This window comes from Maylandia zebra, linkage group LG20 (assembly GCF_041146795.1).
Source record: "Maylandia zebra isolate NMK-2024a linkage group LG20, Mzebra_GT3a, whole genome shotgun sequence".
NCBI lineage: Eukaryota > Metazoa > Chordata > Actinopteri > Cichliformes > Cichlidae > Maylandia > Maylandia zebra.
Genome location: NC_135186.1, coordinates 12,607,258 through 12,625,587, shown reverse-complemented (window position 1 = coordinate 12,625,587; position 18,330 = coordinate 12,607,258). Strand labels below are relative to the sequence as shown.

The window sequence follows — 18,330 nt, the reverse complement described above, 5'->3', positions numbered from 1 at the left end:
AAAAAAAAACAAAAAAAAAACAACAAACTTCATGCAACTCTGATCAACTATTGTTAAAATCTTCAAAATGAGTTTTCATTTTCATGATATCCAAGTATTTAAGTCAAGTATTTTTTCAAGAACCAAAAAAGTGGAGCAATCAACGTAAAATGTTTCACAGACTGACAGGATTTGACACAGCTAAATCTGCGTCATTCAGTTTTAAGGGATTTGGCTACAACTAACAGGCCACCTGAAGCTTTAATTGCCATTTACCCTTTTTTTTCCCCCCAATAGGTTGCTCATTATGTTCACTTGCTCTCGGTCCTGTACACCATTCAACCCAGCAACCTTTTGTCAGTTTTTCTTCTATACTTCAGCCTGAATAGCTGGCCTCAAAATCGCACCAATGCTGCAGTTTATTAAAAGCATCTCTTCCCTTTTTTTTTTTTGCATCTTTTCCATCTAAACTGCGTTGGCAAAAATGTCGGCTGTGTATAGAATTGAGGAGAACACACACATATGCATGGCACAGGGATAAAAAGAATAAATAACAGTAGTGAGCCAACAGGCTTGTTAGCTGTGAAAGGTGGCAACAGCTGTACTTTACTGTCATCAGTCCAAACAGATTTGTGCTTCTCTGCTGATGATGATTGCAGCCATTTTCCCCAGCTGTCTACACATGTTTACAACTACCCCCGTAACTATGGGAACATATTTCTTAAATTCGGTGAATTGGGAAAACTGAAGTCAAACGCAGTTATGTAGATGCTTTTTCTTTCTATACCAGGAGATATCACAAACACTGATCCAGAAGTAGGTGGCAAAATTACTCTTCACACACACACACACACACACACACACACACACACACACACACACACACACACACACACACACACACCCTTTGATCCACCTGTAAAACAAGCAGTCTTTTAACCCACACACACTCCCACTTCATGTTACACTGATTTGAGAGCAGCAACAGCATTCACTGAACAACACAAAATAGTCTTTAATGGTTTCACACCATTAACCCTGGACTATGTGTGGGCCTACATGACATTTTCTTTATATGCACATGTATGTATGACCTATATCTTTAAATAAATATATTTTGTCATCTATGTGGGAACAGAACAGGTTTGCATTCAGTGGATTCAGAGTGGGTCTCCTGGTCAGCACAAACACCAAAAGTAATAGTTTCTAATATTGAGAATGCACTTAAAGCAAACCATCTCTTGCTGTTGTCTATATGTGAGTAAGGGCAATGTTTGGGAATGATTTGTACTTCTTTCAACTGCTCAGATTCTAATGGCTCAGTCACACTAGAGTAAAAACATCAAGGCAACCTCTATGCAAGCAGGAGGGGAAAATAAATAAATTCAACCACTTACACGTAGAACCGCTGAGCATGTCATTTTGATCGCATAGAATTTAATGTAAAACAAACAACAAAGGTAGCAAGCCAGTTTACCTAAGAACATATTGTTTATTTAGATATGTTTGCTATTGTGTGTTTGTGCTGCATCCTTTGTTTACAAGTTGTATAATGAATTCTAATGTACATTTTAACTTTGCTACCTATAACAAAATTGTTTTAAAACATTGCAAAACTAAAAAAAACCCTATAGCGTACATACTTATTCGGTGAAATCTTACTTATACTGATAAAATTCACCTGATCTTCTTCATCACTGCTGCTGTTGTTATATGACGAGGTCAAAATGATGGCAAGTTTGCTGCATATGGTCGGAATAATCTGGGTGGTCCCACGGTCTCAAAACTACTATAACCCTAGTGTTATGCAGCTGTACAGCTACAGCTGTTTTAATAGCGGGATCATATCACACAAAAAGCTACAAATGTTAAATTCAGCTAAAATGTTTTCCAAAAACATTTAAAATATATGTATTAGATATTTTATTTAATAATTGGGGATCGTGTTCTATTCCGTGTTATATCCTTGTGTAATTTACCACCTTCTCTGAATGGTTATATAACATAATACAGAATAAAAGCACAGCATGTAACATTTAGTCAACAACCAAAGTTTGCAAAACAAAAACAAAGAAAAGAAAAAAACATTTATTTGAATCATTTTTCTACTTTTTCAGTCTCACTATGCCTTCTTCTGGACACTGCATACTTGAATGTTGCTGGCTGGATTTAATGGTGTGTGTTTACCACAGTTATAGCAGTGCTCCTTTTGCTCAGGAAGAATAATGAGGCAACTGGAATGTTAACCACAACTCTGCAATGTTTAGTAACATTAACCCATTATGAAACTGCTATCTTCATCTCCAGATGGGTGCAGCCTCAGTGGAAATACTGCAAACAAGCTCAACTAATAAGCAGATCCGAAGCCCTCGCTGCCGCATATTGAGCAGACAGCTTTTCGCAGGATGAAAGCGTTAAAGTTCGACTTGGTTTACATAAGGCCCAGAGTGTATGTGTTTCCATAAGAAAGTGCAACACAGCAAAAAAGCGGAGGGTTTTGTTTTTTTTTAATGCAGTACTCGAGGTCTGATCAGAAGAGCAGCACAGCTCCATTGGGCTAGGATCACACATACAGTAAGCGTCAATGTGGGTGTATATGTATAAAGATCTATATGTTTACACCTGCATATGTGTGCGCTTATATTCCACCTGCTGTGGGGATATAAATCTGTCATGAAAATCTGTTATAAAAAAATGTCTAGAAAAAAAGTTCTAATATTGTAAATTTATTTTATTAAGAAGGCAACGTTCATTGCTAGCATGACCAGCTAACACGTTAGATGTAGGGTTATGGTAAATCTCCAGAGAATGAATCAAAGTCGATGTACTGTCCTCTGAAATAATGAAAACACAGCAGTGTGTGTCTGTGTGCATGCCGTCCGAAATATTCTCTCGCCTCTGTTTGGCCAGGAATAAAGGTACTGCCTTTGGAATGATTTGGAGTGAAGCAGTGAGTGTGCGTTTAAGTGTGCAGATATTTCTGGTGCACTACATAGAGGCCCCTGCTGACAGCCTGTCAAGCAACCTGTCAGACTTGGAGGAGGATTATTATCTCCTTCTGTATGCTCTATTTCCACCAGCTTCAAACAATACTCCATACTGTGACAGGAGAGTGTGACAGAGAGTGCAAGACCACCAGTGAGAGAAATAGGAAGGGGGGAAATAAAGGAAGAATTAGGGAGATATTAAAAAGTGCTTGCCGAACTAACAAAATATATGCTTCCACGGCAGATAAATGTTAGTATTGATTTTCTCAAATGAAAGACAGACGCACTTCAATCAGGTTGTCCAGTTAAGTCGCTCCTGACATTGTCAAAATAGTGGCAAACGATTTTTCTTGAACAATTCGTTAAGATGAAACAAGACTTTTAGGGTCAGTTAAAGTTCAAATACTATGTTTTGTGTCTTTAAAAGCAAAAGCAATACCCTATAGTACAGTGGGGCAAAAAAGTATTTAGTCAGCCACCGATTGTGCAAGTTCCCCCACTTAAAATGATGACAGAGGTCAGTAATTTGGACCAGAGGTACACTTCAACTGTGAGAGACAGAATGTGAAAAAAAAAATCCATGAATTCACATGGTAGGATTTGTAAAGAATTTATTCGTAAATCAGGGTGGAAAATAAGTATTTGGTCACCTCAAACAAGGAAAATCTCTGGCTCTCACAGACCTGTAACGTCTTCTGTAAGAAGCTTTTCTGTCCCCCACTCGTTACCTGTATGAATGGCACCTGTTTGAACTCATCATCTGTATAAAAGACACCTGTCCACAGCCTCAAACAGTCAGACTCCAAACTCCGCCATGGCCAAGACCAAAGAGCTTTCGAAGGACACCAGGAAAAGTATTGTAGACCTGCACCAGACTGGGAAGAGTGAATCTACAATAATCAAGCAGTTTGGTTTGAAAAAATCAACTGTGGGAGCAATCATCAGAAAATGGAAGACATACAAGACCACTGATAATCTCCCTCGATCTGGGGCTCCACGCAAGATCTCATCCCGTGGGGTCAAAATGATCATGAGAACGGTGAGCAAAGATCCCAGAACCACACGGGGGGACCTGGTGAATGACCTGCAGAGAGCTGGGACCAAAGTAACAAAGGTCACCATCAGTAACACACTACAACGGCAGGGAATCAAATCCCGCAGTGCCAGACGTGTTCCGCTGCTGAAGCCAGTGCATGTCCAGGCCCGTCTGAAGTTTGCCAGAGAGCACATGGATGATACAGCAGAGGATTGGGAGAATGTCATGTGGTCAGATGAAACCAAAGTCGAACTTTTTGGTATAAACTCAACTCGTCGTGTTCGGAGGACGAAGAATACTGAGTTGCATCCCAAGAACACCATACCTACTGTGAAGCATGGGGGTGGAAACATCATGCTATGGGGCTGTTTTTCTGCCAAGGGGACAGGACGACTGATCCGTGTTAAGGACAGAATGAATGGGGCCATGTATCGTGAGATTTTGAGCCAAAACCTCCTTCCATCAGTGAGAACTTTGAAGATGAAACGAGGCTGGGTCTTCCAACATGACAATGATCCAAAACACACCGCCCGGGCAACAAAGGAGTGGCTCCGTAAGAAGCATTTGAAAGTCCTGGAGTGGCCTAGCCAGTCTCCAGACCTCAACCCCATAGAAAATCTGTGGCGGGAGTTGAAAGTCCGTGTTGCTCGGCGACAGCCCCAAAACATCACTGCTCTCGAGAAGATCTGCATGGAGGAATGGGCCAAAATACCAGCTACTGTGTGTGCAAACCTGGTAAAGACCTATAGTAAACGTTTGACCTCTGTTATTGCCAACAAAGGCTATGTTACAAAGTATTGAGTTGTATTTTTGTTATTGACCAAATACTTATTTTCCACCCTGATTTACGAATAAATTCTTTACAAATCCTACCATGTGGATTCATGGATTTGTTTTTTTCACATTCTGTCTCTCACAGTTGAAGTGTACCTCTGGTGCAAATTACTGACCTCTGTCATCATTTTAGGTGGGGGAACTTGCACAATCGGTGGCTGACTAAATACTTTTTTGCCCCACTGTAAATATTTTAGCAATTTTTTTTTCTTTGTCACCGAAAACTGAGACTAAGCTACATGACAAACATTTTGTATTTGACAAATCCATTTCCAGAGTATGTTCAAAGATATTAACAGTCATAACCATTGTGAGTGCTTGATCTTACACCACTCCGGTATTTGCAAATGACAAACAAATCCTTCTTTTAATTTCTCGGCACATATGAAATGTACATAAATGTATTAACATAAACCTAGCTAAGCTTCGCTTAATTCACATCTACTGAAAACTGAACATCAAGCATCGAGAACACTTTGACCAGTCTCTTATGTGACTGCTGGTGTAGTCTGCAAACACACTGAGCTTTCAGATAGACCCGTTAATTTACATATACTGAGCTTTCAGATCGACCCGTGAATTTACATATACTGCACATATCCACCTGAATATACAGTATGCATGCAAAACATCTCCCTCTTCCTTTGCCTGACGCACATGCCCACACATTGAGGACTGTCTGTAAACATCCTAAGCTCTACAGTAAACACAGCTTGTGCCACCCGTATGCCAGCCTGCCACTCTTCTACTCCCTCTGCAAACCCAACCTGTTACTAATGAGACTAACACAAATAGCCAAGCATCTGACACCAAGACCTCTGTGTGTGGCTAATTCAAATATGTGTAGAGACTATTCATCAAGGTAATAAATGATTATTTAGGTTGACTGCGTGGTAAACGGAATACAGATTTTGTGCTGTGGTGGTTTAAGCCTGCTTGCGTTTGTCCTTCTGTTATTTAAACTAGACAGGAACACAATCGGGAAAAAGAAAGAAAGAGAAAGAAAGAACTCTTTCTTGTCCTTTTTACTTGTCTTCAGCAAAGAGGCTAGCCAGAAAGAATTGGACTTCTGGTTTAAAAAAAAAAAAAAAAATCCCTAACTTCAGATTTAACCAAGCAGAAAAAAGCCTTTTTTTTTTTTTTTAATCAGTTCCCAGAGTCAGAACCAAACATGGAGAAGCTGCATTCAGCTTTTATGCTCCATATATCTGGAACAAACTCCCAGAAAGCCTCATATCAGCTGAAACACTCAGTTTATTAAATTCCAGGTTGAAGACTCACCTGTTCTCAGCTGCATTTGAATAAAGCACCAAATCCACACTGTTTTACTTTTAAGCTTAAATTTCAAAACTTACATTTTAACTACTGATTTTATCTACTGTTCCGCCCCCCCCCCCCCCCCATTTTAAATCATATTTTTTATTTGTTTTTATTTTTTAATGTCTCTGTAAAGCACTTTGAATCACCTTGCTGTTGAATTGTGCTATGTAAATAAACTTGCCTTGCCTATTGCCCAAGTCAGTGACTCTATCAGCTTATTGTGGCTTATGGCGCACTAAACATAACCTTTACTCACATGCATACAACCACACAAATGCTCACAAATCTTTAAAACTAAAGGACCACCTATTCCAAACTTGGAAAACAGAAAATAAATCTCAATTAGCAATCACAAATAAACAAAAGAAAATGTAACACAGCAACAGAGTGGCTGTAAAGTGTCCACTCAGCCACAGGGGAATGATGACACTCCAATGTTACAGTTGTCCCATGTGGCTCTGTCTACTGCCACCACCCTGTCCCCGTCAAGCTTGAATTATCCATGGTAAACAGAACATAATACTTGGATTTTACACATAATGTCCTATAAAGGTCTTGTCAGTCTGAAGTACAGAGGAGTGCTTCTCCCAGAGAGACCGCGAAAAGGTCCTTTTTGTGTGGTGCCTGGTGAGGCCGAGATTTAACTTGAAACCCCACCTCTTCTGCCTGGCAAATGTCAGACCGAAAGATGAAAGGCAACGCAAGGGCTTGTAAGGGCTCTCTGGAGATACTCAGGCTGGCTCAAATTTGTTTCCTTTTTTTGAATCACATTTACGGATACACCTGGTGGAGTGCTTCTGCTACACACTTTTTGTGCATTGAATTCCGCTGTATCAGTCAGGTTAAATCTACTGTAGATGCATTTGTTTGCTCACAAACCTGGGAGATCATTTATATCAATTTACTGTCTGTCATAATGTTGCTGCTGAGTAAATATATGCATTCGTGCGGATCATATTGTTGAATATGTCCACATAAAAGTGTATTTCCACTTCGTGCTCATGCTTCAGCACATGATTTTCATAATGGCTCACTCACGCTAGAGCAGACCTTCCCAAAGTGTGGGGTCCGCCCCCTAGGGGGGGCGCAGTACCATTGCAGGGGGGGCTCGGCATGAAAAGGGAAAAAAAACAAAACAAAAACAACGCTTGGACACTGCTAGCACGGGGCGCCCACACAAACGCAAAGCAGGAGATGAAGCATCGCTGAATATGTTTCCAAACCAACCTCCTTTCAAGCCAAAGACTAGAAAATATGGTGAAGCATATCTTCCCTTTGGTTTCACCTGCACAAGTGCCGAGGTAGGTCTCCCCTGCAGAATTGGTTTTCCCTGCGTCGGGAGCAGCGCTGGGCTCTTCAAATCACGGGCAAACAGTATCCCACATTCTTGATTTTTAGTCCACAAACACTTCTTGTAATGACTAACTACTCCTGACATTTTGGAGATGTTAGCTCTTCATACAGTAAAGTTACAGCGGGATACAAATAATATCAGGCTGATCCTGCCACGATTTGTTCCCCCGGTTCAAATCACGGACAAACAGTATCCCACAGCAGTTTATGTTTTTGAACCCATTTTGCACAGAAAGGCATATTTTTGAAAAATGTATTGATAGCAATGTTGAATATTATTGCACAGAAAAAAAACAACTACATGTAAAATAATCACACTGTGACGCCTCTGCCTTTCTAAATGGAGGGACAGTAACTGCGTGCGTATATGTAAGAGTGTAAAACCTGAAGATGGAGACAAAATACTGTTTATCTGCCATTCTGCAATTCCTCTCATATAAGCAATAACGTGGAGCACAGCTGACGTGAAAAAGGCACATACCTTTGACGTTGTGTGACGAACTCTGTATTCTTCGTCCACACGTAAACGCAAAAAAGGAGTTTTAAAAAAATCTCAGTTTTCGGTGATTCGAAAAGCCGTTTACGTGTGGACGCTGCGTTTTCAAAAATACCCGTGTAGGTGTGGACGTAGCGTAAAAGAGTTAGTTTATTTTCTTACTACCTGCAGATTACTTGTATTTGCTTAATTGTTTACTAAATGTTTGAGGTGTGAAATAAACCGCAATTGAGCAAAATATGGGTGTGTGTGGTTGGAGGATGTGTTAGTGCCTCCTTAACATCTATGGCAACAACAGTGTTGCAGAGTTATTACAGTTAATCATCTTTTTATTACAACTTGGCCCAGTCCAAAACTAATAGCAGGCCGACTCCACCTTTTATTGCCAGGTTGATGCACCAAAGTCACTTAACTGACTGAATTCTGGTTGCTCGACCATATTTATGTATGTGTGTACATCAAGTCTGCCCATGTCTGTACACCTATATAACATGTGACTTTTTAAAAGCCGGTGAAACCTAAAATGATGCTGCTCGAAACCTGTTTATGTGTTAGTTGTGTGATTGTGCAAATGTTTTACCCTCTTCTCCAGTTGTGCCAGTTGCTCCTTGTAGAAGGCATCCAGTGCTTTCAGCTGTGAGTCTTTCTTCTGTAGATGCTGAACCTGCAAGTAAAAATACACATGCATGCAAACAGAACAGTGGATGAAAAAAAACAAACAAAAAAAACATGGAATCCAGGATAAACTTACTTAGATTATAGTTATAACATTTTAGGCAGTGGTTTGCCACAAGTTAAGATCAATGGGAGAGGAGAGAAGAAAAAAGTTATGTTAATGCTGTTGTATCATATTGAAATTTAAAAATGTAACTGACATGGAAAGACATGTTGTTATCATTTAACATAAAAATACTAGTAACCTAACTTGTAGTTTATACAGCTATGAAAAAAAAGGTTACCAACACTTATCATGGTCATAAATGTTTTGTCAATTTTTGGCTTTTTGTGGTTTCTTTGAAGTCTTTGGGGCTAATACAGAGAGACAGACAACAATTCACAGCCATATTTACACCTATGGGCATTTTAGAATCACTATTTAACCTAACACCAGTAAATGCATGTATTTGGACAGTGGGAGAAAGCTAGAGTACCTGGAGAGAACCCACAGGGAGAACATGCCACACAAAAGTCTCGGACAGATGGTGGAGTAAAACTCAGGACCTTCTAGCAAAAAGTGTTTGTAATGTGAGGAACTCCCTCAGTGTCCAAATACTCTAAATTTTCTTTGGGGTCAGATTCAGGTGCCTGTATTTCTTGCAAAGGTCAAGAAGCACCAGGACCGGTGTGTATGGTATGCTTGGGTTCATTATGTTGCTGCATTGTGAATCTCTCTCAAAAGATGGAAACTACATGGAAGTACTACATCTACTCCGTGGAGTCACTTTGTGGCAGATATCAAACTCCAGATTAGGCACGTCCTCTAAATTTGCAGCCTTCATTCAGCAAAATCTATGTCTGTTGTTTGATCTTTCCATAAATGAATTTTGATGAACATGTTGATTAAGCGGTCACTCCTAGTCTGGCTAGCTGTCCCTTGGATGCAACAGTTTTAACCCACTGAAGGACAGTTTGACACCAAAAATACTTTGAAAGCTTACTAATTAATGCATTACATCATATATTCTTGTGGAGTCAGTTCCTGTAGCCAAGAAACAGCCCACATATATCTCCCTTGCGCTTGTGATCAATTATGTTTTTGTATGGACAAAACAAGATAAGATAATTAGTTCGCTTCAAGTAGATACATTTCACCTCTACATTATTCGATGCTGAGAAATCCTTGCTTAGAATAACAATCCAACTTCGGGCACTCTGCCTCTTATTCTCACTTTGAAAGTATAGCAAGCCATGTTCAGCTGGAAACTTGGGGCACAGCCATACTTGTGATGGGTGAACAGTGGCTCCCATTTTATTTACTTGAGTCAGACTCTGTGAATGAGATTGTAATGCTTCCCCTGAAAGGCAGCTCTGCTCTCCCTTAGAGAGGGAATGGGGGAGGGAGGGGTGAGAGAGTTCAGATATATGACTAGGATGCCTGCTGGGCACCTCCTGAGTGAAGTGTTCTGGGCATATCCTACCAGGGGGAGGCCCTGGGGCAGGCCTAGGACATGGCTTTGAAATGCCTGGAGGAGGAAGCTGGGGAAAAGGAGGTCTGAGCTACTATGAATAGACTGCTGCCCCCCGACCCTAGATAAGTGTCAGAAAGTGGATGGATGAATATGTTCTCTGTTTTGTCTTGATCTGGTCTGAGTCTCTTGGACACCACTGTACAAATACAGCACTGGCAAATGAATGCAGTACAGACCAGCATATGACTTAGTACAGTAAAAAAAAAGTTAACATATCTTCTAAATCTAAGATTTAACAGCCTCAAAATGGGGACACGATTTTGTCTCCAAGAAAATAGAGTCTTCACAGTGTGACAGTGTAAACAGATGTGTCCCTGCAACATCAGTGATACAGGTACACACAAGTTCTCTGTCCTTTCTCTGTGCAAAGTCCAGCTTTAAGGTATCGATTAAGCAAAAAGAAAAAAAAATGCCATATATAATCACAGCTCTCAAATCAGACTTTTATCTTTTATTTCTTTTCACCTGCACCCCTCTGTTTATTCACCCATGGATTCTCTTTTACTCCCTCCCATAAGCACCATCTTACATCCAACCATGTTATTTACAAGTAGTTTTGAAGCTGCAAGATGGCAGTTACACACAAAGAAACATGAACAAGTGCAATTTAGTGCAAGCATGCTGACAGACATGCATACACATGCAAATCTACACCACAGTGACTAAATGAGAGCAGAAAAAAAAAAAAACTTGTGTTGGAGACATAGAGCAGACAGAAAAATGGAAAAGCTTGCAAAAGAGACATGAGACACAAGAGAAATGCAAGAAAAGCTGCAAAGACGATGGGCCTTTTTACCAACACGTGCACGGAAACGTTCTTACCCTGTGCAAAAAACAAGTGCATACAATCATTGTTGCATTTAGGAAACGTGCGCACCGGCCTATCACTTACTACTGAGCGTAAATTCGAAAATCTGAATCATTCTGAACAAACAGGCTTACGCGAGCTGCATACTGTCCCCATTTCTCTCCTGGTGAAGCATAAAAAGCCTGCACCTATGAGGCAAGGAAGCAGGAGAAACTCCAAGTCTGAAGAAACTGAAACTATTCTTTCAGACAAGAGTGTTTGATGTTTTTAATGAATGATGAGGAATCGGTTTAAATTTAAACTGTAAGCCTGCACCTTTCCATTTTGTTTCCTTTAAATGCAATTGAATTTTTTTGTATTAATTCTGAGCATGTCTTACGCCATGTCAGAAAATTATAGATAATGGCCTTATTCTTCATATTATCATTATTATTATCATTATTATTAGTAGTAGCATTTATTTCAAAGACTTAGATGTACATTTCCTAAGACAGCCAGGATTTTATTCTTTTGTTAAGTACAAACAAATTTATTGATAAATTATTGATGAATCAATGATTTGACTGTGAAACTTTTGTATGGATGATTACATACACAGATTTGTATGTACATATAGTTATTACAGTAAATGAGGGCCAATATTGGCATTTTCTTTTAAAAAGCATTGAATTAACTAGCTGAAGAAATCAATTATTTGTTACAGCCATAGAGAAACTGCTGTTGATACATTATAGTAACAAAATGTGATTTTATTCCAGTGCTTTGTGACTGACGTTATATATTTATACAGCAGAAAAATGTTGCCATATGTATAAAGAAAGCAAGGTCAAAGTAATGAAACAAAGAACGGAAGCAATGGAGATAAAAGAATGAATAGGGACTGTTAAAAGTAGGAAGAAGGTATGTGAATATTTGAATGAAAGGGCTGGAGGAGCATTAAACTGAGAAGAGATGAAGAGCCTAGAATAGTGAGTGCGTTTAAAAAATAAAAATAAAAAATAAGGAGGAAGGAAGGAAGCGGGAAAGGAGGGGTTCGATTTGCTTTGAATTCAATCAAATCAAAGTTGTTTTTGCTTCTTCTTTTTTTTTTTTAATTCATGAGATGCTGCAATTTAGAGATATTTCACTCTTCCAGCTGTCAAGGATTTCAGCTCAACAGAAATGATTAAGAATGACTCTAATCAACACATAAATGGTAATTTCAATTTTGTTTTAAAGTGACCTGTAGCCTGTGCAAGAGCACAATAGGGAACACTGAGAGAAAGCAGTGGAATAGATGGAAAGGACAAAAGAGACTGAATTTTTGAAGGTCAGAATGAAGCTTACCATTGATTCTATCTCATCTGCAGACTAGATATGTTGGGGGACAGAGAAAGAGTGAAGGAGGAAGAGAAACAAAGCAGGATAAAAAGAGAAAGAATGAAGCACAAACAGGAAGGACCATTAATTCATGTAATCAAAAGCATAGGCGATCAGATTAGATTCCCCCAAGAAACATGCATGCAATCTCATTCATCTCTAACAAAAAGTAAACAATTCAATAGGAATTTGCAAAAGATTAACCTTGTAACACCAAATGTATCAAGTATAATTAAACATTTCTGAACATAATACATGTTTTTTGTCATTTCCACAGCTCCAGATTAGCACAACATGTTTTGAGAATGTAGAACAATCATATAACTGAATATTTAACCTGCATTTCTTGAATAAAACAACATTAATGTGCAACTAATATCAATAAAAGATTAAAGACATATTATTGTTCCAAATGTTTGGTCTTTAAATAAATCCAGGTTTCCATTTGAGATGCAGTGATACTGATGTTTGGCACACATGTGGCTTGTTCACTGATTGGCACATTGGCCTTTTAGCACAATAAGATGATCTGATCTAATTAGCTTCTACCAGAATTGCAGGATCACAACAGATCCACCAATTCTGCTTTTAATTAGGCATCCAGTGTCATAAATCTGTATGATCCAATTTGTTAATTTAAAACAATTCACCAGTTAAACTAATTTAATGAAGAAACAGGCAATTTATGACCCAGGCCTCCAAGACAGATTCATTTGTCTTCTTTTGCATTAAATGAAAAGCTGCAATGTTCAGACAATCTGAATCATGTTAGCTATGTTAGCCATCTCCCATGACCCAAACCGGTCATGGGAGATGGCCGCCCCTCCCTGAGCCTGGTTCTGACACAGGTTTCTTACTGTTAAAAGGGAGTTTTTCTTTCCCACTGTTGCCAAAGCAGAGTTTCATAGAAAGGCAAATAAACATGGGGACAGCGTTTGGATACACAGTTGACTCTAAACACCTAGAAAAGCTTTAAGCCAAATCTCTCTTCTTAGATCGCCATTCCCACCACAACAGCAGCATTTCCACAGACTATGAAGAAAGCCACATGCTTTCTCTAGAAACATAAGGGGTTCCATTCTGAACAAGTGGGAGCGAGACCCCTGCCATTCTGTCTGATCTCCTAGATCGTCTTTTTTCAGCTGCTTGCTTTACGCCGGTGTCACCACAGTGGATCATCTGCCTCCGTCTCATGCTATCCCTAGCATTCTTCTGTCACATCAACCCTCTGCATGTCTTCTTTTCTTCACATCCCCTAAGATCTTCCTCTTTCCCTCCTGCCTGGCAGCACCATATTCAAAATTCTGTGTTCAACATCTTCACCACCCCTCCTATCCAGATGTCCAAACCTTCTCAACCTTGCCTCTCTAAATTTTAACCTCCTATCTTTTTGTTAGTGCTAGCATTTCCAAATTATACCATCAACGCAAGTTCCACTCACTATATATTCATATCACTATTTGATTATATAATGAAATAGGAGAATTTTATGATTGTCATATCAAGATATGTTTCTTTAGTATGAAGCTTGTAGCATCTGGCAAAAGCCATATATGAAGTTTCCACATTAGACAAGCTGTATATAATTAGCTAAAGACACTACAACATCACACATGATTTTTAAAGTTCAAAAACCACCAGATGGGTGCATTTGTTACACTGAAAAACTCAATATGTAGAAAAATATAATACCTGCAAACTATCATTGAGATTGACGGGTTGTCACTATCTGAAGTGCCCTGATGCACTAAATCTTACACATCTGGTGCTCCAGGCAAATTAATGCCAATCAATATTTTTAAAGCTCTTGTATCGCAGGTCTCAGATCTCAGTGGCACTGAAAAGCAGCAGCGCCGGCAAGTAACTGAGGTGAAGAGCGTCTACTCGCACACATGCACACGCGTACAGCGGGGGGAAGATTCATCATAATTATCAGGGCTGCTGAACGCCAAATCAAATCAGAGCCAATCGTCTGTGTTTCATAAACAGACCTTAACTGAGGAGAGACAAAGAGCGAGAGGGCTTCTGACGGGAGAGACGCTTCCACTGTCGGGTGAAAGGCTGCAGCTGGTGCATGTTAATGCAGGTGAAAAGAGAGACTGAAATTGTTCATGTGTTCATTTTCTATGTTAGACAAGTATCGGTTTGGTGGGGATTAGGTAGAATCAGAAGAGATTTAATTAAAAAAAAAGAAAGAAAAAAGAAAAAAAGCTGCACTCCTTTCTATCTGTGTCTGTCTGTGTTGGTCCCGTTTTAATTTGCAGTCAAAGACGAGGCTGAAAGTGAATCAGATGACTCCTCTGGTGTCCCTCCAGGGACCTGCAAGTCTATGGTAGATAACAGCCAGCCAAGCGTGGCTTTACACACAACACACCGCAGCACCACACCACGATGCACTTAAAGAGGATGGCTCAAGTATACACACTGATGTTTATTGAGTCTGTCCATTTTTCTGTTGGGTACCTGACGTTGTCGGTTCATGTCTGTTACCCAATGATGCTTTTTTTTTTTTCCCCCCCTACAGAGAAAAAGCCACAACTAAATCAGCATCTCCAAGTCTGAATCTTATTTTTGACTGTATTCAGAGCAATATTAAGCACCACACAGCACATTTGCATTCAATACTTAGCTCGATCCACCTTTGAACTGGCAACGCGGAAATGCTAAATCAGAGTCACCATAACTTAGTGTTTCCCAACCTTTTGGAGCCACAGCACATATTTCGCATTAGAAAAAAATCACAGCACACCACCAAACAAAAATGTCACAAAAGCGCATATTGATCATTTTTCCCCACACACCAGGCATAGCAGAATTGGCTCCGTTTGTCCCCAATATACCATTTTTGCTTTCTTTTAACCACTACTCATGCTAGGGCCGTCATCTGGGTCGGAAGTTTCTCCATGACCCAGGTCAACCTGACTACTTTTTCTTTTCAAATATTAATTTATTGCTATTATGCGCTGCGCTGTCTCATGACTATGTAATTTCTTCTTCGTCTTCTTCTGTTTTACTGGCAGTTGGCAACCCATTTAATTGGAGCAAGATGTTGTACTGCCCTCTAGTGGAAAAGAATGTAATTGTTCTGCCTGTTACTCACGTCTGTCACTTAGAATACCAATCAGGTGAAACTAGATAATCTTCCACGACACACCTGATCATTTGTCACGATGGCACAGTGGTTGAGAAACACTGTCATGACCACACGGTCAAACAGCAGAAAGGTGACACATGTAGTGTTGTGCTGATGGTCAGAGTGATCGCTAGAAACTTGACAATCAAGGACGGTAATGCACGAAATCAATATTAACACCATCTTTAGAGTCATTTAATTTAATCGCTAGTTAAATGTTGGCTTGTCTGCTTGTAACTGAAATTAATGTGTCTGGTAAGCGGCTACACTGATCGATCATCATAAAATGAAAGAAAACAGAAAGAGGGTGTTTCTGTCTGATGGGCTGACTAAAATTACACGTTTAGATAACGGTGTGCTGACAAAGATTCCAGGTATCGCTTCTTTAACTTTTTGTTTCACTGAGCATGTGTGCATCACTGCAAAACTCAGATGTGTCTACAGAAATGAATGACTTAATAAATAACAGTCAGTTAAACGTTGCAAACTGAGCCCATACTTTTTGTACAATTACCGCTTTAGTAAAGAAGTCAAGTGTGACCTTCTTACCATGCAAACTATGGGCTATGACTATACTGGAAACATTTTAATAAGATGAGTTCGGGATCAAAATAAGGCAAAAAGGAGAGTTTTAAATGTTATCACCTTTTTAAACAGTCACGTATTCCAGATACATTTCCATGAAACAAGCATTAGTAGAAAATAAGTGTCACAATTTTCCTATTAAAATCATAATCTATCCAATGTAACTGATGTTCAAAGTTAGTTACAGAAGAAATCGTCCTGAAAGAATGCATTACACTGAGCCATGTAGTTCATATGGCTGGCTCCTATACTTATGAGGTCATGTGGGACCAACAGTGCTGGAAAAATAAGTGCTTTTAGTGGTTCCAATGATATCCTTCCATTTATGTGAATGAGGCTCTCTGAGATAATTCAGTATTTTTCCGCTCATGGTGGAAGGGCAGAAATAAGCTCCCTGGTGTTTCCCTTTCTTTCTCTCGCTAGCAGCAGCAGCGCTGCAGTTTGTTTTTAGTGAACAGCACTACCTTAAACTACACATTAATCAGTTGTTTAACAAGGGTACAGACTGCCCAGCTTTAAAGCCTTGCTTACACTTTCCGCGTCCCTGAATCTGCTAGGATCCACTTGGGTCCGAGTGACATATATTTTGTCATTTATCAGTGAAAGCAAGGGTCCACGTGGCATCCACATCTGATCGTTTACTGTGACTGTGCAGACTGGTCCGTGGAGCATTTATATTACAACGCATCAACTATGAATGGGTCCCAAGCAGGAGAATTTAAAGTAGTATGACAGCAATGACTACTCTCATCATGGCTCCAGCCTAGAGTATAATCAAGGCTTGAAAACAACATCACCTAGTTCACTGGGTTGTACAGCAAACACTGAAACTTGGTAAAAATGAGCAGGTATTGACATTATTTACCTTAAGACTGTTAGACCACTGAAAGTCCCTAAAAGCACCTTTCTTCCCCCAGCAACAGCAGAAGCTGCAAAGTGCATGAAAATCAAATTCTGTGTGACAGCCAAAACTTTGAGCCACAGTAGCATGAGTTTTACTAATTTTAAAAGAAACTGGATTTGTGTTACTGCTGAAGTCGCAAAAGAAAATAGAAACTGCTTTTACATGACTCACCAACAACACAAGGCACTCAAATAATAAACCTTTACAAGGTGATATCAGTCCAACCCCTTCAAATGAATGCTATCGCAGTGCATCTGTTCATTCTGTTATGTCAGTTACAATCGGCTTATACATCTGAAATCAACAATGAAGGGATTCAAATTGCAGAGACACTCAGTCCATAGCGCGGTAAAATTACAGGGATAAGCATTGCGCTTCTAGGATAACAGAAGATGCACTCATCACAAAGAACAGTGTTTCTTTTACACTGAACTTGGGTTAGACAGACATTATGTACAGAATAATACATAAATAAATAAATGTAGCTTTAAAGCACCATTAAGATCACAAAAGCCACACTTTTCGCTGCCTGACCAGTTACTTGCATTAAAGAGAAATTTACCATGTCGTCTTACATGTTGCTTTAAATATATTGTCCTGAAGTATATTTTAAAACTTTCCAAAAAATACCTGGCTGAGAAAAGAAAAGGAGAATGACAGAAATGACTAGAGACAAGAGAAAGAGCAAATGCATTAGAAATGTAAGCAAGGGCAGGAAAATAACTTCAGTTATTAACAAGGTGCATAATTGATTACAGCAGTTACTAGCCATGAGCTAAGCAGGAGATTAGCTTACAAATGTATTATCGTATATTCTTCCCTCTCCAGGCACCTTCTGCATATGAATCAATTCAGAGCACAGCTGGAGGTGTCAAGCATCTACTTAGAAGCTAGAGACAGCAGGAAAAAAAAAAAAGTGAGACAGAAAACCCGAGCGGGAGTAAGAGAGGGAAGGTAGAGCTGGAAATGATGAGGGGAAAACAGAAGACAGGTCTAACGGATAACAAGTATGAAACAAAAAAAAAATGACAAGGATACCATTACAAAAATCACAGCAACAAAGGGCGAGCTTGCAGATCAAGAGAAGGAAAAACATCCGACAGTGTAACTGAAACCTAGCAGGGATGCCTAAACAGTTCCCATTGTTGAAATGCAGTTTGACTCGTTAGCCTGAGACCCTTTTTTTCCCCTTTTTGAGAAATAAGTGACAAAGACAGTTTTAAAGGTTCAACAGTAGTTCCATGAGGCTGAAACATGCACGGCAAATAGACTACAGAGGTCGAGCCTAATAAACAACAGAAACAACCAAGCTACTAACAAGCAGACGCCGCCAACTCCACAGGCAAA

The 18,330-nt window shown here is 39.6% G+C and overlaps 1 protein-coding gene across 2 annotated transcripts in view; it reads right to left on the bottom strand.

Moving 5' to 3' along the window:
• The window catches only part of chchd6a (coiled-coil-helix-coiled-coil-helix domain containing 6a), a 74,346-nt gene that overhangs the window by 38,452 nt on the left and 17,564 nt on the right, over window positions 1-18,330 (bottom strand). Inside the window, exons 5-6 of one of the 2 annotated variants that reach the window (XM_004570019.3) lie at window positions 12,329-12,352; window positions 8,586-8,669 (exon numbers count right to left, since the gene is read on the bottom strand). In XM_004570019.3, coding sequence (XP_004570076.1) covers window positions 8,586-8,669; window positions 12,329-12,352 — 108 coding nt within the window. The remainder of the gene's footprint in view (window positions 1-8,585; window positions 8,670-12,328; window positions 12,353-18,330) is intronic. The other variant, XM_076878241.1, reaches the window with a different exon arrangement.